The sequence below is a fragment of the Procambarus clarkii genome, chromosome 75, assembly GCF_040958095.1.
Source record: "Procambarus clarkii isolate CNS0578487 chromosome 75, FALCON_Pclarkii_2.0, whole genome shotgun sequence".
NCBI classification, from domain to species: domain Eukaryota; kingdom Metazoa; phylum Arthropoda; class Malacostraca; order Decapoda; family Cambaridae; genus Procambarus; species Procambarus clarkii.
In genome coordinates this window covers 23195437-23215517 of record NC_091224.1, presented here as the reverse complement: position 1 = coordinate 23215517, position 20081 = coordinate 23195437, and the positions used below count along the sequence as shown (strand labels likewise).

The window sequence follows — 20081 nt, the reverse complement described above, 5'->3', positions numbered from 1 at the left end:
ATTATCAAAAAGTGTGAAGTCTGAAGAGTTAAACAGCACAATGAGTGTCACAGAATATTCAGAGGAACCTAGATATCAGCAGGATGCCAATACGATAGCAGGAAAACATAAGGCGATCTATGTCAAAGGAATCGGGCTCACCGAGGACATTATTGAAGGACATACGACTCAATGGAGCAGTGAGAAAGCCTATTTTCTGATCTGGAAACTCTGCATAGTCTACAAGATGCACAGCTATTAGTAGAACAATGCAGTCCTGTCAATAAGGTGCAGGCCCTTTGTTCCACAGTTAATAATTTGTGGCCAGAAGGTTAACTCGACCTTACTTTGAGATTACATTGAGATATTTTGGGGTTTAGCGCCCTCGTGGCCCAGTCCTCGACAAGGCCTCCTGGTTGCTGGACTGGTCAACTAGACTGTTGGACACTGCTGCTTGCAGCCTGACGTATGAATCACAGCCTGTTTGATCAGGTATCCTTTGGAAGTGCTTATCAAGTTCTCTCTTGAACACTTAGGGGTCGGCCAGTTATGCCACTTATGTGTAGTGGAAGCGTGTTGAACAGCCTCGGGTCTCTGATGTTGATAAGAGTTTTCTCTCAGAGTACCTATTGCACCTCTGCTCAACGGGGGTATTCTGCACATCCTGCTATGCCTTCTGGTCCCATGTGGTGTTATTTCTGTGTGCAGGTTTGGGACCAGCCCCTCTACTATTTTCCTAGGTAGGTAACCTGGCTAGATACATTTCTTACTTTCTGTTTAAGTGGCAGGAGAAAAACCTCAGGAATAATTCACATTTGACAGTACAGTATATACAGTAAGTTATAACTCATCACTGCTAACCATCTCTATTTCCAACAGTTGTGGATTGCATTATGAGTGACAGTAGAAATCTGAGTCAGGAACTTGCTTCTATATTTGTCAAAATTAAATTTATTAAACGCCAATGACGTTGTACACGTGTTTTTGAATATGTTTTATGACACATGCATTTGTTTTTAGTTCAATGAGACTGTGATCCGAGTAAGTTGTATTCAAGCTTGGGAAGCCCCCGATTAGTTTCTTTATTCACGAACATCAAGTTGTTTCTACCGTATGTTGGTTTATTGCAAACTTGCTAAGCTCGTTACCTGTCTGGGTGTGTGCTTATTATCAAGACTACTCCCCAACTGTTTTACTAGTAAATTATTATCTATCATCTTCTAACTTAAATTTAGAAAGTTGAAGCCTCTTGGAAGGATAATATTCAGTACAGTACTATACTGTACTTTCTTGAAACCTGTATTTCTTATCTGCTCAGCAAATTGTTTGGCTACTGTATCTGGGAGTTTATATACAAGGATATTTACTAGGCATTTGTTCTCTTAGTCTCAGCCACATCACTTGAGGACTTTAAGAACTCTGTGCAAGAGAGTACACGTATCATAAAGCTCAACCTATTCATGTATTCTTTCAACTCTTACCACATTTATAATGTTTAATTTTGGCATCCAACCTCAATTACCATATCAGCTTCAGTATGGGTTTCTGTGAAGGCTCCAAACATTGCATTTGCCTCTATGAAGAAGCTGTTTATGAGAGTATCTGTTTTTTGGGGAGGCTGTGTTTAGGTACTGCATGTTGGCAACAACAAATGAAACTGCAGTATTATGTTTTAATTTGTTAAGTCCCAATTTTTGCATCTAGATATGCTAAACAAACTAGCTATGCCATTCCTATACAAAAGTAGCACAAACAGTGCTACTTTTGCATCTGCATGGCCAAGTGGCTGAGTGAGATGAGACAAAATTAACTGAAGGGTGCCATGTATCTATTCTGTGAACTATTTCAGATGTTTATCAAGGAAAATACTGTCAATAACATCTGACAAGAAGAGTAAGTGTGTTGGTGATGCACCAGTACCAGTGAAAAGGCAAACTACATTGCCCCAAGTGAATTTTTAATTATTTTTGTAAAGAGTACAGTCTTTGGAAAATAAGTTGGTGCAATGAGAAGCCATTAAGCATAATAATAATTAAAACAAAATTCTATGGCTGGTTTTTGTTTCAAGTTTGATGTACTTTTAACACACCAAATCAAAGATGCAAATATAGGAAGCAGAAATGGTTCAACAGAAACAGAGAGCCAGAGAACAAGACAATGGGATCAATATAGGAAATGGCCAAACAAAATGGCCCTCAAACATACCAGCAATACAAACAAGCACAAAACAACTACACGGCAGTGAGACAAGAGGTAGAAAGAAGCTCAGAGAAAGGGATAGTGGACAAATACAAAACAGAACCAGGCCTATTCTATAAATTCATGAACAACACATTCTAAGTAGAAGACAAAATCCTAAGATTAAAAATGGGAGACAGATTCACAAAGAGTGAATCAGAAATGTGTAAACCTAAATGCACAGGTTCAAAATCAGTGTGTGTGTGTGATTGTGCAAAAATGAGGTTTTCAGAGAACCAGATACAAGACAAACTTTTGAGAGCAACAGAGTACTGTATCTAACAAGAGACCAGGTAGAAAAACTGCTCAAAAAGCTAGATGGAGACATGGGAACCATTCTAAAGGAATGTTCACCTGAGCATAGCACCTCTCTAAAACATTTTTCAACTCCTTATAAACACAGAACCTGGCAGACAGAAAAAAAGGCAGTCATAGTTTCAGTCTATAATAATGGTAATACTGTAGAGAAAACCCTCTAAATTATAGACCTCCAGCATTAAAAACTGTGGTTTTTCAAATTACAGTACTAGAAAAAATTAAAACCAAATTCATAGAACTCCTGGAAAGAAATGCCATAATACTGGACAGACAATACGGCTTTCAAATGAGAAGAACCTGTGTAACAAATCAACTTTGCTATTATAATAGAAGCACAAAGGGTGAGCAGACTGCATCTACCTGGTTTTAAGAAGCCTTTGATTGACAGAGTCTTACACAAGAGGCTGTTGTGGAAGATAGCACATAAGGAGGGAAGTCAGGTAGACTAATAACATGGCTGAAAGTGTTTAACCAATAGTAAGATGAGAGCAGCGTTAATTAAAGAAAATATATTGGACTGGAAAAACGTCACAAGCGATATACGGTACCACAAAGCTCGGCACTAGTGCCACTTATGTATATTACCTAGTGCCAATCGTGTATATTAAGTAACCAGAACTTTTAAACAATCTCCCTCTGAACATAAAGGGCATAATTAGCTAACCTCTCCCAAAGTAAAAAAAAACTTGATGAACATCTACAAAGGATACCTGATCAACCGGGCTGTGATCCGTGCATCAGACTGCAAGCAGCAGTATTTAACAGCCTGATTGACCAGACCACTAACCAGGAGACCAAGTCAAGAGACCAGGTTGGGGACATTAATTCCCACAACCACTAAAAGGTAGACAAATGGTAAGTTGGCATGTTTACCACCTCCAGCCCCTATACACAGATCATGTGTTTAGGTTAAGAAGCCATTTAGAGGCATGTGTACACACATTTTCTAATTTATTAATGTACTTTTTGAGACATGGAAGTGATGCACCCACGGCCAGATCAACAAAGTATCAATCATCAATGGATCACTCCAAAAGCTAGTTGACTCATTCACACCAGAAGAGGAAGAAGGCTGCAAATTAATGAACTGCCCAACATGTTACCTTGCGATGATTTCGGGGCTCAACGTCCCAGCGGCCTAGTCCCCTACCAGGTCTCCTGGTCGGGGGACCGGGCCACAGAAACAAAAATCCCTGCCTCTGGAGTAAGCATTTTGTTCCATTTCCTCAGGCAACATACAGAAAGGTGTCAAGCAGTGTCGATGCCAAATGCAAGCAGGAGCGAGGGATAAGAGGAGACAGTACTGTATTAGGTATGAGATGCCACTCTAGAAACAATCAGGACAACTTTGACCGAAACCAAAGAAAGATGAAGAGACAGATAGTGTGAAAATGAGTGCCAGGCAATCTCATACTGCCAACATAAGGAAAGACACAGATGGAACACCAACAAGCTAGCCACCTGCTCGCCATACAAATGGCAAAACACACATCAAGAACTCTAGACGCGTAGAGCAGAGGTCAAACCAGTAGAGGTCATCGTTGGACCAAACACTGAAAGAGGCCGAGACGCAGAAAAACTAACATCAGACATTGGGCTAGAAGCACCAGAAATCAAGGCTGGGCTGGCCACCAAGGAGCCAGAAGGATCACCCTTCCTGAATACAACTCCCGAATGGACAACCTGGAGCAACAACTGTACCAGGAGAAAATGTAAATGCATCTCCACCTCAACCAGTTCAGTCGAAAGCATCCACTGTAAGATCCCCGTGATCGAGAAATGGAGCCACACAAGATAAAAGGTGCTGGTTCCACACTTACATGAAGAGGTCCACCTCAAGGCAACCGAATGTGTTGCAGATCCAAAAGGAAGGACACATCGTCAATGGTCTACTTTGTAGAAATGGGACAGAAGTGAAATACCCATCCATGAGAATGTTGAATACACCTTACAAGTGAACTGTGCAAAGAAAAAAATCCTGAGAAACAAAAAGCTGAATTATTGTGTATTCAGTTTACAGGGCAATAGACTGAGGCGACTCCACACGATTCAAGCAATGAATCACCTTGGAAGCAGTCGGAATGGAACCAGTACCTGGAGCCCTGAGTGACCCAAATCCTCCTAAGGGAATGCCACACAGCAGCAAATTCATGTACCGTATTATACACCTGAAGGAACAGGCCTGACCACTAACCCTGGGTGCCTGGTGAGCACTGGTCACGAAACCCCTACAGAGCCAAAGCATACGTGAGCACATCAAGCGACGGGAGGATGATACCTGCTTGATGGAGTTCAGGGAGTTGCTCTACTCCCCAAGCCTGGCGCAAGGCCAGGCTTGACTTGTGAGTGCTTGGTCCACCAGGATGTTTGTTGCTTGGAGCAGCCCCGCAGGCCCACATATCCACCACAGAAGAGGAAGCAGGCAAGACAGGAGCCAACAGAGGGCAGGTAGGTTCCAAACTTTCTGGTCCTGGGAGCATTGAAATGGACAGAACTGGAGAAACTGGAAAATGCCCAGAGCTAAATCCTGCCCAAGAAAAGGACAATGCAGGTAAAGTTGAGGCTCCCAAACAACCAATCGACTAACCAGCAAGCCACCTGGGGTTGATCCAACACCAGCCGGCGTTGAAGTTGCAGACAGGACTAAACCGCCAGAGACATAGAAAGAGAAGCCGACTGAGAGCCTCAAACGAGGCCCAGCTAAGTTAGCCCATGTCCAAACCTGGCATGGAACCAACTGGGACTTCAACCAGTTCACCAGGAACCTGAACCTGGTGAGCAGGGAAAGAACCAGACCCCTAGTTAGTTGACACATGGACTGACTAGGAACACAAACCAGCTAATCATTGATGTAGACCAACACAAACCCCTAGAAGGTGCAGCTGGACAGCAATCACTCATGCCAATCTGGTAGTAAATACACAGGAAGCAAGATTCAAACCAAAAGGGAGAACCTTGAAGTGGTCAGCCTGATGCCCACCACAAAACCAAACCAGTCCCTGAACCTGGGATGTATACGGATGTGCCAGTATGCGTCCTTGAGGTCTAGGGACACCCATAAAACCTGCCACACTTGATCTAATTATTGTCATGCAGTAGTTAGCAGCCTCACCCAAATGTCCCAGTATTGGCAAGCTGGCCGTTTTCAGAGAACCCACCACCCACACTAGCCTGATTTAAAATTAAATATCACTCAGCCAAAAAGGTACCTCCCACCTGCAAAAAGGCACCTCTAAAATTAGAAACCCCAGAACAATCCTAAAACACCTAGTCTACATTAGAAACCACAGGAAAAATAAACGATTACTGGCCCCTGGTTATTGGTCAAACCCTGGCTGGGCTCAGAGAGTAGAACTCACGGAACCCTCTCTAGGTATGCTCCAAGTGCCCCAGCCTAAATTAAGAAGCTGTCCCAACAATACCAAAATGGCCAGTTTAAATTAGAAACTACATGGTAAATTCCAAGCCATTCAGACTAATTAGGAACCGTTCCAAAATCTCAAAACGGATGATTTCTGGCCCTACAGTATTTCCCCATAAACTCCTAACACTCAGTACTTCACTTTCTCCTACACTAAAACACTTTAGACACCTTCCTCCTTATTAACCACCCCAATGAAACCTCCACTGCACCTTTCCTTCCTATGTCTTCAGTCTGTATTATACAAATTAAGAATCAGTGTTGCTCTCAGTTTGTAGCCGTATTAATGGGAACAGCTTGTAAAACCCTTACAACACACTGAGAATCAACTTCTCTAAATGTCTAAAAAACACAAACTAGGCTGCACCCCCCTTCCCATTTTCCTAAGTCATCATAGTAACTTTCCTTTTCTAGCCATTTCCCTGGCTCAGCCAACACAGTGTTTGCGAGAAAATCTTTGGAGCAGGGTGGTTGAATCAAACCAGTGCCTTAGGTCACCCTAGAGATACGCATTTCCCATTGGTCCATAATTTGCCTACAAACTTTCTTATGAGTTCAGGTGAACTTCAGGTTATGTTACTTTTAAGCACATTGTAGGCCAATGGCTAATGCATGCATCTGGGGTGACCTAGAGTGTAAGTTCAATTCAAACACCATATTCCAAAAAAAATTTCATAGGTCATCAATTTACCTATTGATCACAATGCTATTATGATTTCATTGTGTAGTTCTGTATCCAATATACACCCATCACTATCACTGGCATAAGACAACGTTGACTAATTCCATGTTATATTTTAACCTAGAAGAAGCACATCATCTTAAACCACATCATCTTTATTTAACTATTCCAAGTTTATAGAAGATGGGTGACCACTGTATGTTAATGAGGCCCTGCCGTTATTGAGGTTAAATTATTAAACTTTTGGCCTAGATAAAAAAAAAATTGATTATTAAGTGAATTGTTTCCCAAAAGTTAAACAGAACCTCTAGAAACTTTTGTAAACTAAATGATAAGGAGACAAGAACATATAGTGCCCAAAAATGTTAGGAAAAAAGAAAATCATCTATGGGAATATGATAAAATATGAAAGGCAAGGTGTCATGTTACTATAGATTCATAAATGCATACAATTTGTGACATGCAAAAACAAAAAATAAAAAATGTCCTTACCATTCAATCATGAGCAACCTGTTGAGGCAGTCTTCTCCGCAGCCAACTTCTCCCCGCTCAAGCTCCTCCTTGGTAAGGGAGCAATCGCAAACCATGCGGCGCACCTCCTTGCTTCGTTTAGTCTTCCTCCTTTCTCCAATGTACAGATTCTCTCTGAGGTGCTGGAAGCTTTTCATCCGCTCTTCTACAACTAGCTTGTTCCTCATTTCTCTCTCGATAAGATCAAATTGTTGTTTCTTTGCAAGTTCCACCATTTCCTCACTAGTTGGATGTATTTCTTCAACCTTGCTTCCAATAATGTTCTCTCTCAGGTCAAGATTATCATTGGTGATACTGACTTGAACTTTGCTTTCAGGAGAAATAACTTCCATTTTTGATTCTTCACCTGTAAGATGGACTTCTTCAACCTTGCTTCCACTACTACCAGCTACATGCTTTGGTTCAAGATTCTCCTTATTGTCAAGAGCTTCTGCCACCAAGCTTACACCTAGATATGTTGTCACATCTTCAACTCCTTCCTCCTTCATTAAACTACTGCCATCAGCACTTCGACTTTTGTCAGGTTCACCTAAGCCAGACATTTCAATGTCAGAATAACAAATTTTTGACTTGGCACTTCGCAGGTTAGAGTCCAGCCTGCCTGATGAAGTTCTTGGGCTGTCCTCACAGAGAATCTCCTCATACCTCGTTGTGCTGAGATTTGCAGAAAAGTTTATAAGTCCTTCAATATGGTCAGATCTTGCTGTCAAAGCTGGTATTTCTGAGGATGAAATATTAAGATCAGTTCCATCACCTAGCAATGGAATTGTTGATGAATCCATTGAAGAGGTCTGCATAAAAATGTTTGCAATATTTGAATCAAAATTGTTATCGCTGAATTCATCTTTAGAAGAGACTTTGGTACTGAAATCATATTTAAGCAAACTCGACTCGCTAGTTTCTTTTGAAAAGCCCTTCGTCTTCTCTGGAGATGAAAAATGAAGATGTTGTTCATCCCCAGGAGCCATAAAAGTACTTTCATGAATCTTTGGAGATAAAATGAGATTAGCACTTTTTGATGTGTTTGGCCCAGTGTCAGATTTGGGACATTCTGGTACAAGACTTGCCCCCTTTTTAGAGGGAACAGATGACTTTCCTTTCTTTTTGGGATATTCATCGGGGGGAAGAGGTATATCTAAAGTATGGATATAATCCACAGTCTGTGAGCCTTTATAAACATTACACACACTTTTGCCTTCTTTCAACACATTCCCTCTATCTCCTTGGTATTCATCAGTTTTTCTTCTTTTTCTTAAATCATCATCATCATATTTGACTTCAAAGGGCCATTTTCTCTTCTGACCATCTTCAGAATCAGAGACTGTGTTATCTGATTCAGTTTTTGAGTCACACTCTCGTCTCTTTTTTGTCTTGGGAGATAGAAGACAGTCAGGCAATGAGCTCAACATATCAACATTGTCTTCGCTCTTGTGCGTCTCGATACTCTCTCGCAATCTCTTACCTTTAGTTTTGTTTTCCATTTCTGTCTTAATAGTTTGACTTTCTGAAACTGCCTCCCCAGATTTCTTTCCTGAAACTGCTTCCACTTTTGTGTCTCTGAAATCTATTTCCAATGCTTTGCTCCCAGTTTCTATTTCCAAGGCTTTCTTTCCAAACACAGACTCTAGTGTCTTCCTTCCTGATTCTGTTTCTAATGGTTTATTTTCCGACTCTGCTTGCAGACATTTGTTGCCTGATCCTGCTTCAAAAGTTTGGGTACCTGGTTCTGCTCCTAGTGCTTTCTTTTCTGGTTCTGTTCCAAGCACCATCTTCCCGAGTTCTGCTCCCAGTGCCTTCTTTTTTGGTTTGGTTTCCACCACCACCTTTTCAGGTTCTGTTTCCAGCACCTTTTCAGGTTCAGTTCCCAGTGCCTTCTTTTCGGGTTCTGTTCCCAGTGCCTTCTTTTCTGGCTGTGTTCCCAGTGCCTTCTTTTCGGGTTCTGTTCCCAGTGCCTTCTTTTCTGGGTCTGTTCCCAGTGCTTTCTTTTCGGATTCTGTTCCCAGTGCCTTCTTTTCGGGTTCTGTTCCCAGTGCCTTCTTTTCCGGTTCTGTTCCCAGTGCCTTCTTTTCCGGTTCTGTTCCCAGTGCCTTCTTTTCCGGTTCTGTTCCCAGTGCCTTCTTTTCTGGCTGTGTTCCCAGTGCCTTCTTTTCTGGGTCTGTTCCCAGTGCCTTCTTTTCAGGTTCTGTTCCCAGTGCCTTCTTTTCTGGGTCTGTTCCCAGTGCCTTCTTTTCGAGTTCTGTTTCCAGTGCCTTCTTTTCTGGGTCTGTTCCCAGTGCCTTCTTTTCGGGTTCTGTTCCCAGTGCCTTCTTTTCTGGTTCAGTCACCAGTGTCTTCTTTACTAGTACTTTTGCTGGAGTCTTTTTTACTGGTTCTTTTGGTGGTGCCTTCTTTACTGGTTCTTTTGCTGGAGCCTTCTTTCCTGGTTCCGTTTCCAGTGCCTTCTTCATTGGTTCCGTTTCCAGTGCCTTCTGTACTGGTTCCGTTTCCAGTGCCTTCTTTACTGGCTCCGTTTCCAGTGCCTTCTTTACTGGCTCCGTTTCCAGTGCCTTCTTTACTGGCTCCGTTTCCAGTGCCTTCTTTACTGGCTCCGTTTCCAGTGCCTTCTTTACTGGCTCCGTTTCCAGTGCCTTCTTTACTGGCTCCGTTTCCAGTGCCTTCTTTACTGGCTCCGTTTCCAGTGCCTTCTTTACTGGCTCCGTTTCCAGTGCCTTCTTTACTGGCTCCGTTTCCAGTGCCTTCTTTACTGGCTCCGTTTCCAGTGCCTTCTTTACTGGCTCCGTTTCCAGTGCCTTCTTTACTGGTAATGTTGCCAGTGCCTTCTTTACTGGTGTTCCCAGTGACTTCTTTACTGGTGTTCCTTGTGCCTTCTTTACTGATTCTGTTTCCAGTGCCTTCTTTACCGGTGTTCCTAGTGCCTTCTTTACTGGTTCTGTTTCTACTGCCTTCTTTGCTGGATCTGTTTCCTGTGTCATCTTTACTGGTTCCGTTACCAGTACTTTCTTTACTGGTGTTCCCAGTGCCTTCTTCACTGGTGTTCCCAGTGCCTTCTTCACTGGTGTTCCCAGTGCCTTCTTTACTGGTGTTCCCAGTGCCTTCTTTACTGGTGTTCCCAGTGCCTTCTTTACTGGTTCTGTTGCCGGTGCCTTCTCTATTGGCTCTATTGCCGGTGCCTTCTTTACTGGTTCTGTTGCCGGTGCCTTCTCTACTGGTTCTGTTGCCGGTGCCTTCTTTACTGGTTCTGTTGCCGGTGCCTTCTTTACTGGTTCTGTTGCCGGTGCCTTCTCTATTGGCTCTGCTGCCGGTGCCTTCTTTACTGGTTCTGTTGCCGGTGCCTTCTTTACTGGTTCTGTTGCCGGTGCCTTCTCTATTGGCTCTGTTGGCGGTGCCTTCTTTACTGGTTCTGTTGCCGGTGCCTTCTTTACTGGTTCTGTTGCTGGTGCCTTCTTTACTGGTTCTGTTGCTGGTGCCTTCTTTACTGGTTCTGTTGCCGGTGCCTTCTTTACTGGCTCAGTTGCCGGTGCCTTCTCTATTGGCTCTGTTGCCGGTGTCTTCTCTATTGGCTCTGTTGCCGGTGCCTTCTTTACTGGTTCTGTTGCTGGTGCCTTCTTTACTGGTTCTGTTGCCGGTGCCTTCTCTATTGGCTCTGTTGCCGGTGCCTTCTCTATTGGCTTTGTTGCCGGTGCCTTCTTTACCGGTCCTGTTGCTGGTGCCTTCTTTACTGGTCCTGCTGCTGGTGCCTTCTTTACTGGTCCTGTTGCTGGCACCTTCTTTACTGGCTCTGTTGCCGGTGCCTTCTTTACTGGTTCTGTTGCCGGTGCCTTCTTTACTGGTTCTGTTGCCGGTGCCTTCTTTACTGGTTCTGTTGCCGGTGCCTTCTTTATTGGTTCTGTTGCCGGTGCCTTCTCTACTGGCTCAGTTGCCGGTGCCTTCTTTACTGGCTCAGTTGCCGGTGCCTTCTTTACTGGCTCTGTTACCAGTGCCTTCTTTACTGGCTCTGTTGCTGGTGCCTTCTTTACTGGCTCTGTTGTCGGTGCCTTCTCTACTGGCTCTGTTGCCGGTGCCTTCTCTACTGGCTCTGTTCCCGGTGCCTTCTTTACTGGCTCTGTTGCCGGTGCCTTCTTTACTGGCTCTGTTGCCGGTGCCTTCTTTACTGGCTCTGTTGCCGGTGCCTTCTTTACTGGCTCTGTTGCCGGTGCCTTCTTTACTGGCTCTGTTGCCGGTGTCTTCTTTACTGGCTCTGTTGCCGGTGCCTTCTCTATTGGCTCTGTTGCCGGTGCCTTCTCTATTGGCTCTGTTGCCGGTGCCTTCTTTACTGGCTCTGTTGCCGGTGCCTTCTTTACTGGCTCTGTTGCCGGTGCCTTCTCTATTGGCTCTGTTGCCGGTGCCTTCTCTATTGGCTCTGTTGCCGGTGCCTTCTTTACTGGCTCTGTTGCCAGAGTCTTCTTTATTGGCTTTGTTGCCGGTGCCTTCTTTACTGGTTCCGTTGCTGGTGCCTTCTTTACTGGTTCCGTTACCTTCTCTACTGGCTCTGTTGCCGGTGCCTTCTTTACTGGCTTTGTTGCCGGAGTCTTCTTTATTGGCTTTGTTGCCGGTGCCTTCTTTACTGGTTCCGTTGCTGGTGCCTTCTTTACTGGTTCCGTTACCTTCTCTACTGGCTCTGTTGCTGTTGCCTTCTTTACTGGTTCCGTTACCTTCTCTACTGGCTCTGTTGCTGGTGCCTTCTCTACTGGCTCTGTTGCCAGTGCCTTCTTTACTGGTTCTGTTGCCAGTGCCTTCTTTACTGGTTCCGTTGCCTTCTTTACTGGTTCTGTTGCCGGTGCCTTCTTTACTGGCTCTGTTGCTGGTGCCTTCTTCCCTGGCTCTGTTGCCGGTGCCTTCTCTACTGGTTCTGTTGCCGATGCCTTCTTTACTGGCTCTGTTGCCAGTGCCTTTTTCACTGGCTCTGTTGCTGGTGCCTTCTTTACTGGCTCTGTTGCCGGTGCCTTCTTCACTGGTTCTGTTGCCGGTGCCTTCTTTACTGGTTCTGTTGCCGGTGCCTTCTTTACTGGCTCTGTTGCCAGTGCCTTTTTCACTGGCTCTGTTGCCGGTGCCTTCTTTACTGGTTCTGTTGCCGGTGCCTTCTTCACTGGTTCTGTTGCCGGTGCCTTCTTTACTGGTTCTGTTGCCGGTGCCTTCTTTACTGGCTCTGTTGCCAGTGCCTTTTTCACTGGCTCTGTTGCTGGTGCCTTCTTTACTGGCTCTGTTGCCGATGCCTTTTTCACTGGCTCTGTTGCCGATGCCTTCTTTACTGGCTCTGTTGCTGGTGCCATCTTTACTGGTTCTGTTGCCGGTGCCGTCTTTACGGTTTCTGTTGCCGGTGCCGTCTTTACGGGTTCTGTTGCCGGTGCCTTCTTTACTGGTTCTATTCCCAACGACTTATTTTCTGGTTCTGTTCCCAGTGCCTTCTTTTCTGGTTCTGTTCCTAGTGCCTTCTTCACTGGTTCTATTCCCAGTGCCTTCTTTACTGGTTTGGTTCCAAGTGCCTTCTTAACTGATTCTCTCCCCAGTGTTTTCTTTCCCAATTCTGATTCTATTGATATCGTTCCTACTTCAGGATCTACAGATTTGCTTTCTAATTTCATCTCCACAGATTTGTTTCCCAATTCAGAACCGACAGTCTTGTTTCCACATTTTACTTCCGCTGTTTTCTTTTTCAGACCTGTTAATACAGTTTTCTTTTCTGATTCTACATTAACATTTTTGGTTTCTGATTCTATTTCCATAGTTTTGTTTCCTGAATCAGTTTCTGCAGTTCCCTTTTTAAATTCAGTTTCTATAGTTTTATTTACCAGCTTTGCTTCCATGGCCATGGTTGTTGATTCTACTTTTGTGGGTTTATTTTCCGTTTCCACAACTTGATCAAATCTAATTCTAGATTCATCAGATGAGCTCTGCAATTCTCTCTGGCAAGCTGGAAATCTTTTACTAGATCTTTTGCATAATTTATCACCAACTTTAGTAGCAGTACTAGGTTCTTGTGCTACATATTCATCTTTCAAGGTAGATGCTTTTATAACAGCAGGGTCTAAGACTTCCAATTTATTAAGAGGCTCATGGTAATTTGTAGTTCCTTCCTCAAATCCCTTACTCAAGACAGATGAGGAGCTGCGTCCCCTACGTCTGGAGGGAGCAGGACCATCACTGTCTGTGGAGTCCGTACTGTCTTCATTTAACAGCCTTTTCTTTCCTCTGGGTGACTTTAAATTCTTAATAGTTTTCACTTTTTCCAGTTTGGCAATAACAGACTCCCCACTTTCTTCATCCAAAGAGTCAGTTTGAGATGTGCTGAGGTGGATCACATCCTTGGACCCCATTTCTTTCTTGTGACAGCCAATCACCAAGGGTTCTGGAGCTCTACCTTCACAATAACCTACAGTCACAGAATAGACACTTGAGCTACTTTTGGGGGAGGTAGGTAAACTACTGTCTTCAAGATAAATATCACCGTTTGTAAGACCTGCTTCTTTATCTTCAACTAACACACCAAGTTCTTTATCAGAGTCCATCTCGCCTCTTCTACAAACACTCTTATCCTTCTGGGGTGACTTTATGTACTTTTCTTTGTCAAAAATTTCTCTCTCAGGGACGCATTCACTCACTCCACTATTTCCTACCAGTATTTCACCACCACTTAAACGGTCACTTTGAACACTTTCAGCAGAGTTGCTGCTACTTTTGTTATAAATGCCAGATTCACTATCAATTTTATTACCTATATCACTTTCACAAACAACTTTATCCATTACATCATTATCACTACACTTCTGGCCATAAGCAATAGTTTCACTACTCATTTGGTCCTTCACATGAATTTCAGTTTCACTATCCCTTTGATCAGACTCACTTGTATTTTTGTTCTCTCTCACAGGTTCCCAACTATTACTGTCACTCTCAAAACTAGTTTTAGACCCTACACTTTTGCCACACTGATCGAGATCTTGTTTCCCTTCATCGCAGGGCTCACTTGTGTCGCTGCTTCCGGTTTGCTCTGCACTATCACCAAGTTTATCTCCCATTACAGAGCCTGAACTTCCATCCTCGCTTATGATGCCACATTCACCGGTTTCTTCTCCCTCTCCACTCTTCTTACCCTTCCCTTTTTTCCTACCTCGTTTCTTGCTTTCTTTTGGAGGCCCTTCCACCTCATCCTTCTTAGCACTGCTCCTTGTTCTCCTTCCCATCTCACCAGTTTTTTCACAATCAGACTGCACTTTAATAACACTATCAGCACTTTTCTCATTCTCACTTCCACTCTCGAGGCCATTTACTAGAACTTCCAATTGAGCACTAGGTTCAGCAGAGGGCACACCAATTTCATACTTTTCTTGCAGCTCATTTTCATCTGCTGCTGGTTCAGAAATTTTCACATCATTTTGCTCACTTTGTGACTGGTCCACTAATGTGTCTAGTTTGATTATGGCAATTTTTTCACCATCATTGTCTTCAGCCCTCACTTCACTTCCGTCTTCACTACTACGACTGTCCTTTCTCCGGCTGGCCTTTCTAGGCCGACCAGTGGGGGAGCCCAGAGGACTGGGAGCGGGATTCTCGGGAGAAGCCAAACCAGTGACTATCTTTTTAAAGCGGCCATCCAGCTCATCGTCTGCAAATCGAGAGTTTGGCTTTCTTGCCCGAGACGATCGTCGTACAGGGGTATTTGCTTCCCCTGACTCCCCATTCATCGTGCTTGCAAAGAGTCTGCCATTCAAATGACACAGTTATACTGTGTTGGTCCACTTGTCATCCCTGCAAATGAGGAAAAACATTATTTAGCTTAAAATTGTATTAAAAACAACAATCAATGTCTCATCTATATTCAAAATTATTGGCATGCTATCCCTTGTCCATTAACAATGCTGTAAAAGAATACTCTGTTAATAAGGAAAAAATTTGCAGTTATTTTTAGTTACAATTGCAATTTGCTGTTAGAATAACACAAATTTAATTGCAAATATAAAGCTAAACTCGTACGAACAAATATTGCAATGCTGCTGAAATAGCAACAGAAATACTAAAACTTCTGCTGGAGAATGACACATTTATTGTAATTCATAAACAGGGAACTACTGCTGCATGGAGATACTGTAATTTGCACCATTTGTTTTGAACTAAGGCTGCAAACAGGATATGCCTAACTGCTGCTTAACGGCAAATAAGTTACTGTTCTGTAAACTGCAACACCATTTCTTTAAACAGGTATACATTCTGGTTCAACTCTACTCAATACTGACCAACCAGTCATCTGTGACCACATCCTTGGCATACAGTGAGCAACGACTAGAATCTTGCCCCTCAGAGAGAGATAGGAAAGCATGTGGGGCTCAGAGATCAACTCACAAAGCAAGAATACCACCCTAAAATCCAAAAACTATAAAAAACTTGGGGAAAATGTTTGGTAACAACCCAGTATCAAAACAACCAAAATACTTCCTAATCTCCAAGTCACTAGATGGCAATGAGATAAACCCGGGGGATCTGGCAATGACAGCCACCCAGGGAGGAGTCTGGCAATGACGGCCACCCAGGGAGGAGTCTGGCAATGACGGCCACCCAGGGAGGAGTCTGGCAATGACGGCCACCCAGGGAGGAGTCTGGCAATGACGGCCACCCAGGGAGGAGTCTGGCAATGACAGCCACCCAGGGAGGAGTCTGGCAATGTCGGCCACCCAGGGAGGAGTCTGGCAATGACAGCCACCCAGGGAGGAGTCTGGCAATGTCGGCCACCCAGGGAGGAGTCTGGCAATGACGGCCACCCAGGGAGGAGTCTGGCAATGACAGCCACCCAGGGAGGAGTCTGGCAATGACAGCCACCCAGGGAGGAGTCTGGCAATGACAGCCACCCAGGGAGGAGTCTGGCAATGACAGCCACCCAGGGAGGAGTCTGGCAATGACGGCCACCCAGGGAGGAGTCTGGCAATGACGGCCACCCAGGGAGGAGTCTGGCAATGACGGCCACCCAGGGAGGAGTCTGGCAATGACGGCCACCCAGGGAGGAGTCTGGCAGTGACGGCCACCCAGGGAGGAGTCTGGCAATGACGGCCACCGAGGGAGGAGTCTGGCAATGACGGCCACCCAGGGAGGAGTCTGGCAATGACAGCCACCCAGGGAGGAGTCTGGCAATGTCGGCCACCCAGGGAGGAGTCTGGCAATGTCGGCCACCCAGGGAGGAGTCTGGCAATGTCGGCCACCCAGGGAGGAGTCTGGCAATGTCGGCCACCCAGGGAGGAGTCTGGCAATGTCGGCCACCCAGGGAGGAGTCTGGCAAGGCACTCTCTCCTGGTGCTTCACCAAGAAGACCAATCTGCTGACTAGAAAATATCAAATTTAAGTAAGTAACGGTCCACACAACTTCAGTCTAGTGTGGGGATTCCATGCCTTGAATGCAATTCATGAAAATGTGCATTAGTTGCCTTTAGTGTGTGTGACTAATCTGTTTCAGAGGCATCTTCCCAAGAACCATTAGAAAAGACCATTAATGCAAGTTACCTTCTCTGAGAGATATTTGGGCTCCTCTATAGGGTAAATTTCTTCATGTCTTGCAAACATAAGACTCGTGAAAAGGACTATATGTGCACCATATAGTTCTTGTCACGTGATTCCCATGCTGCTGCCGCCTAGTGGTAGTCTGTGGTAACTGGCAGCAAGGTGCTTTTTTTTTTAGTTTAGCTTGGTAGTGGATTGCTAACACATTCCTCTATAAGGGTTTGGAATTTATGTGATTTCCTTTAGGATTTATAGATAGTTTTCCTAAGTTGCATGTTGAGTTATGATCCTCACACGTCTTTCATGCCTTTTGAAGTGGTAAGACCCCTGGAGCATGTGTGCATAAACTCTAGGAAGCAACTGAGAACCCTCCTATAAAGAGACATTTCACTGCACTCCACTTTCTACTTACAGATTATCATGTCTTTATATACTATATTACTAATTTAATAATAAAGGTTTTAGAGAAATGAAGACATATAATTCGTGTAGAGTAGTAATCGGTCCAGATATGTCATGGTATGCCAATGTCAGAGACAAAGCCTGCCAAACTTACACAGGCACCAAAATTATGTTCAAAATCCTGTGATCGTGTTCTCAAAAACCAAGCATTAAATTTCTTGCTTTAATTAGTCATTAAGACATCATGACAGTGAATGACAAGGCACTGTTGACAAACAAATGAGGACTACAAACAAACTTATCACTAACAAATCTACCCAGAGCAATCCTAAATGAATGTAGAGAATTATCTAGGTGGGGGGGGGGGATATTAACATTCAACATCACTAAGCATACACTTTTTTTTTTTGCAAGCTTGGTTTACTTTGATCTGACCCCTAACTACCTACCCACTACTACCTAGGCAGTGATGTGGTAGAGGCAGATGCCATACACAGTAATTTGATACGAGGCCAATAGGCTCCAAAATCTGTACACCAGTTGACAGTTGAGACACAAGACCAAAGAGCCAAAGCTCAACCCCCGCAACCACAACTAGGCGAGTACAAGGTAGGAAGATAGGTAGGTATGTACACCCCAAGAATCTCAAGATAATCTCAAGATAATCAAGATAATCAAGACCCCATCTGAAATTCACTTGGCTTGCATTTACTGTCTTATTTCTTTGTCTCGTGTAATGCTTCTATGAATGCCAAAGGGTTAACCTAAGCATGCATGGAAGCAAAACATATTGGTTATTACTACTTGGTAATTTTGCCCAATCACAGTCTTAGGTTATGAACATATACAGATTCCCATGCAGATTTAAGAATGGAAAAAAAAAAAAAAAAAAAAAAAAAGACACCAATTTTTTCAGTTTTGCCAAATGAGTGAAAAGTGATTCAGATGTTAATGATAGAATAGTATAAGAAACAATGATATACAGTGAACCCAATACCTGTATTGCATCTTCAAAGTTAAGACTATTGAAAACTGCTTTTCTAAAATATGGATTATTTTATACATTATCAATGGGTGCTCTTCACATTGTAACTAGAGTATATGATCTTAAGGGAAAAACTCATGTGGTGGACATATAGTCTCTTGTAACACACAATAACAACACAACCCGAAAGCTGATTAAAATAAAGTGTCTAGGAGTTGGATCCACCAGTCATTGTAAGTTACTCAGCAAGTACGAGTTACGTGACTCACTTTGTGTCATTGTTTCCAAACATTCTTTGTGTCCAATGACTAAACCAGTGCATGGAAATGATCAATGTGGATTTCCCTTAAATCCTCAGGGTTTTAAAACAGAACCTTGACAGAATTTTCAAGTGCTTGAAATATTCTGAAGCTGAAATGTCTGAAGATAAGTCAGTAATTATCAAAGAAGGCACCAAGCCGGGAAGGCTATGTAGCACCAGTCTGAAGATAAAGGAAGAGCAAGTAACTATTAAAAGAAAGCACCGAGCCATAACCCCACTTCTGGAGGACAACTCTCTAGGTTCTATATGCCAACAACTGTACAATATACATCATCTAAGGGGTTCCATTTGTTTTTAAACAGGAGGCTGTAAAGATAAAGGAACAAATTAAAAAGTATCAAATAGGGTACAGATCAACTCCCTTAAAAAAAAATTTAATAGCTGCTATTAGCTATCTTTTAATGGAATACATTTCAGTCTTGAAATAATAAATCTATTAGGTGTCATTAATTGGCAAGCAATTGTTCAATTAATTATTCAAGTTTCTGAACTGACACATTCCCTTAAGAACCCTGAAAAATAAATGCTCATTGCCTTGCTAACCCTAAAAAATATTGAAATTAAAATAAAAACAAAAAAAGTGGGCCTGCAGGATGATCTTGTGCCAAGACACTGTTCCAGCAACACCTGTAAAGATACTGTCATTGTCTAAAGCCAGAAAAAACACCTGACCCATATGAATTCCTCAGCACCCAACCTGTCAAAAAATATTTGCTTGCAACAGGACAAAAATTAACACTCTTACTCAACTGATTTAACACAAATTGGGAATAACTTGAGCTGTGTCCCATTTAACTGCTGAAGTGGCCACAAATGTAACTGCTGCAACACATGCAATATTCCCTGAAATGATCATCAGGTTAACACCAATCAGCAACACTGTCAACACTGCACCTCCTCGCAACACCTAGTGGTGGAGTCACACACCCCGGCGGTACCTGGTGTGTTGTAGGAGCATGCGAGCTGCAACACTGCAGGATTACACGCTAGGACCCGAGGCTACCTGCCCCCCACGGGCCACGAAGCCCTGGCGAGAGCGGGTGTGGAGGGTGTGGAGAGCAGGTGTGGAAGGTGTGGGGAGTGTGGAGAGCAGGTGTGGAAGGTGTGGGGAGTGTGGAGAGCAGGTGTGGAAGGTGTGGGGAGTGTGGAGAGCGGGTGTGGGGAGTGTGGAGGGCGTGGGGTGGAGGCGTGTGGCGGTGACAAGACAGCAAATGGTGGGAGGGTTGGCGGCGGGTGGCAGCGCCCCCGGGTCACACTCCGGCCTTCTCTCCCACCTCTCCCACCACCCACACTCTTCACCTCCACCCACGGCGGGGGCTCCACGCTGCTCCCCGCCACGCTCCCACCTCCACCGCACCCGTAAATCCCCAGGAGAAATTGTGAGAGGCGCGCGAACGATTCTTGTCAATGGCTGAGGCAGCCAGGGCGCAAGAGGCAGCTAACCCCTGCAGACTCCTGCCGCCCTCCTCGCCTTACTCTCCCTCTCCCTCCCGACGTCTCGTCCTATTACACAAGAGCAGCAAGTCCTGACAAGCACGAGGGCGGCCTTACCTGTAGGCTAGCGGCCTTTACATCATAAGACAGGAGGAAAATGGGTGAAGGAAGGGCGCGCAGCAGGTCGCTCCGCAGCTCTTGCTCATCTGTACACATGCAATATGGCGGCTGGTCACGTGACCAGCCG

General features: G+C 44.2%; 1 protein-coding gene across 7 annotated transcripts in view; it reads right to left on the bottom strand.

Annotated features, from left to right (window-relative positions):
- The window catches only part of Set2 (SET domain containing 2), an 86365-nt gene extending 66284 nt beyond the window's left edge, over positions 1 to 20081 (bottom strand). For 5 of the 7 annotated variants that reach the window (XM_045764368.2, XM_045764371.2, XM_069313342.1 and 2 more), the window contains exons 1-2: positions 19952 to 20081; positions 7131 to 14954 (exon numbers count right to left, since the gene is read on the bottom strand). In XM_045764368.2, the coding sequence (XP_045620324.2) occupies positions 7131 to 14890 (7760 nt within the window). In that variant the 5' untranslated portion in view covers positions 14891 to 14954; positions 19952 to 20081. Of the gene's footprint in view, positions 1 to 7130; positions 14955 to 19150; positions 19308 to 19338; positions 19836 to 19951 lie in introns of those variants that run through there. The other 2 variants (XM_069313340.1, XM_045764369.2) reach the window with 2 other exon arrangements.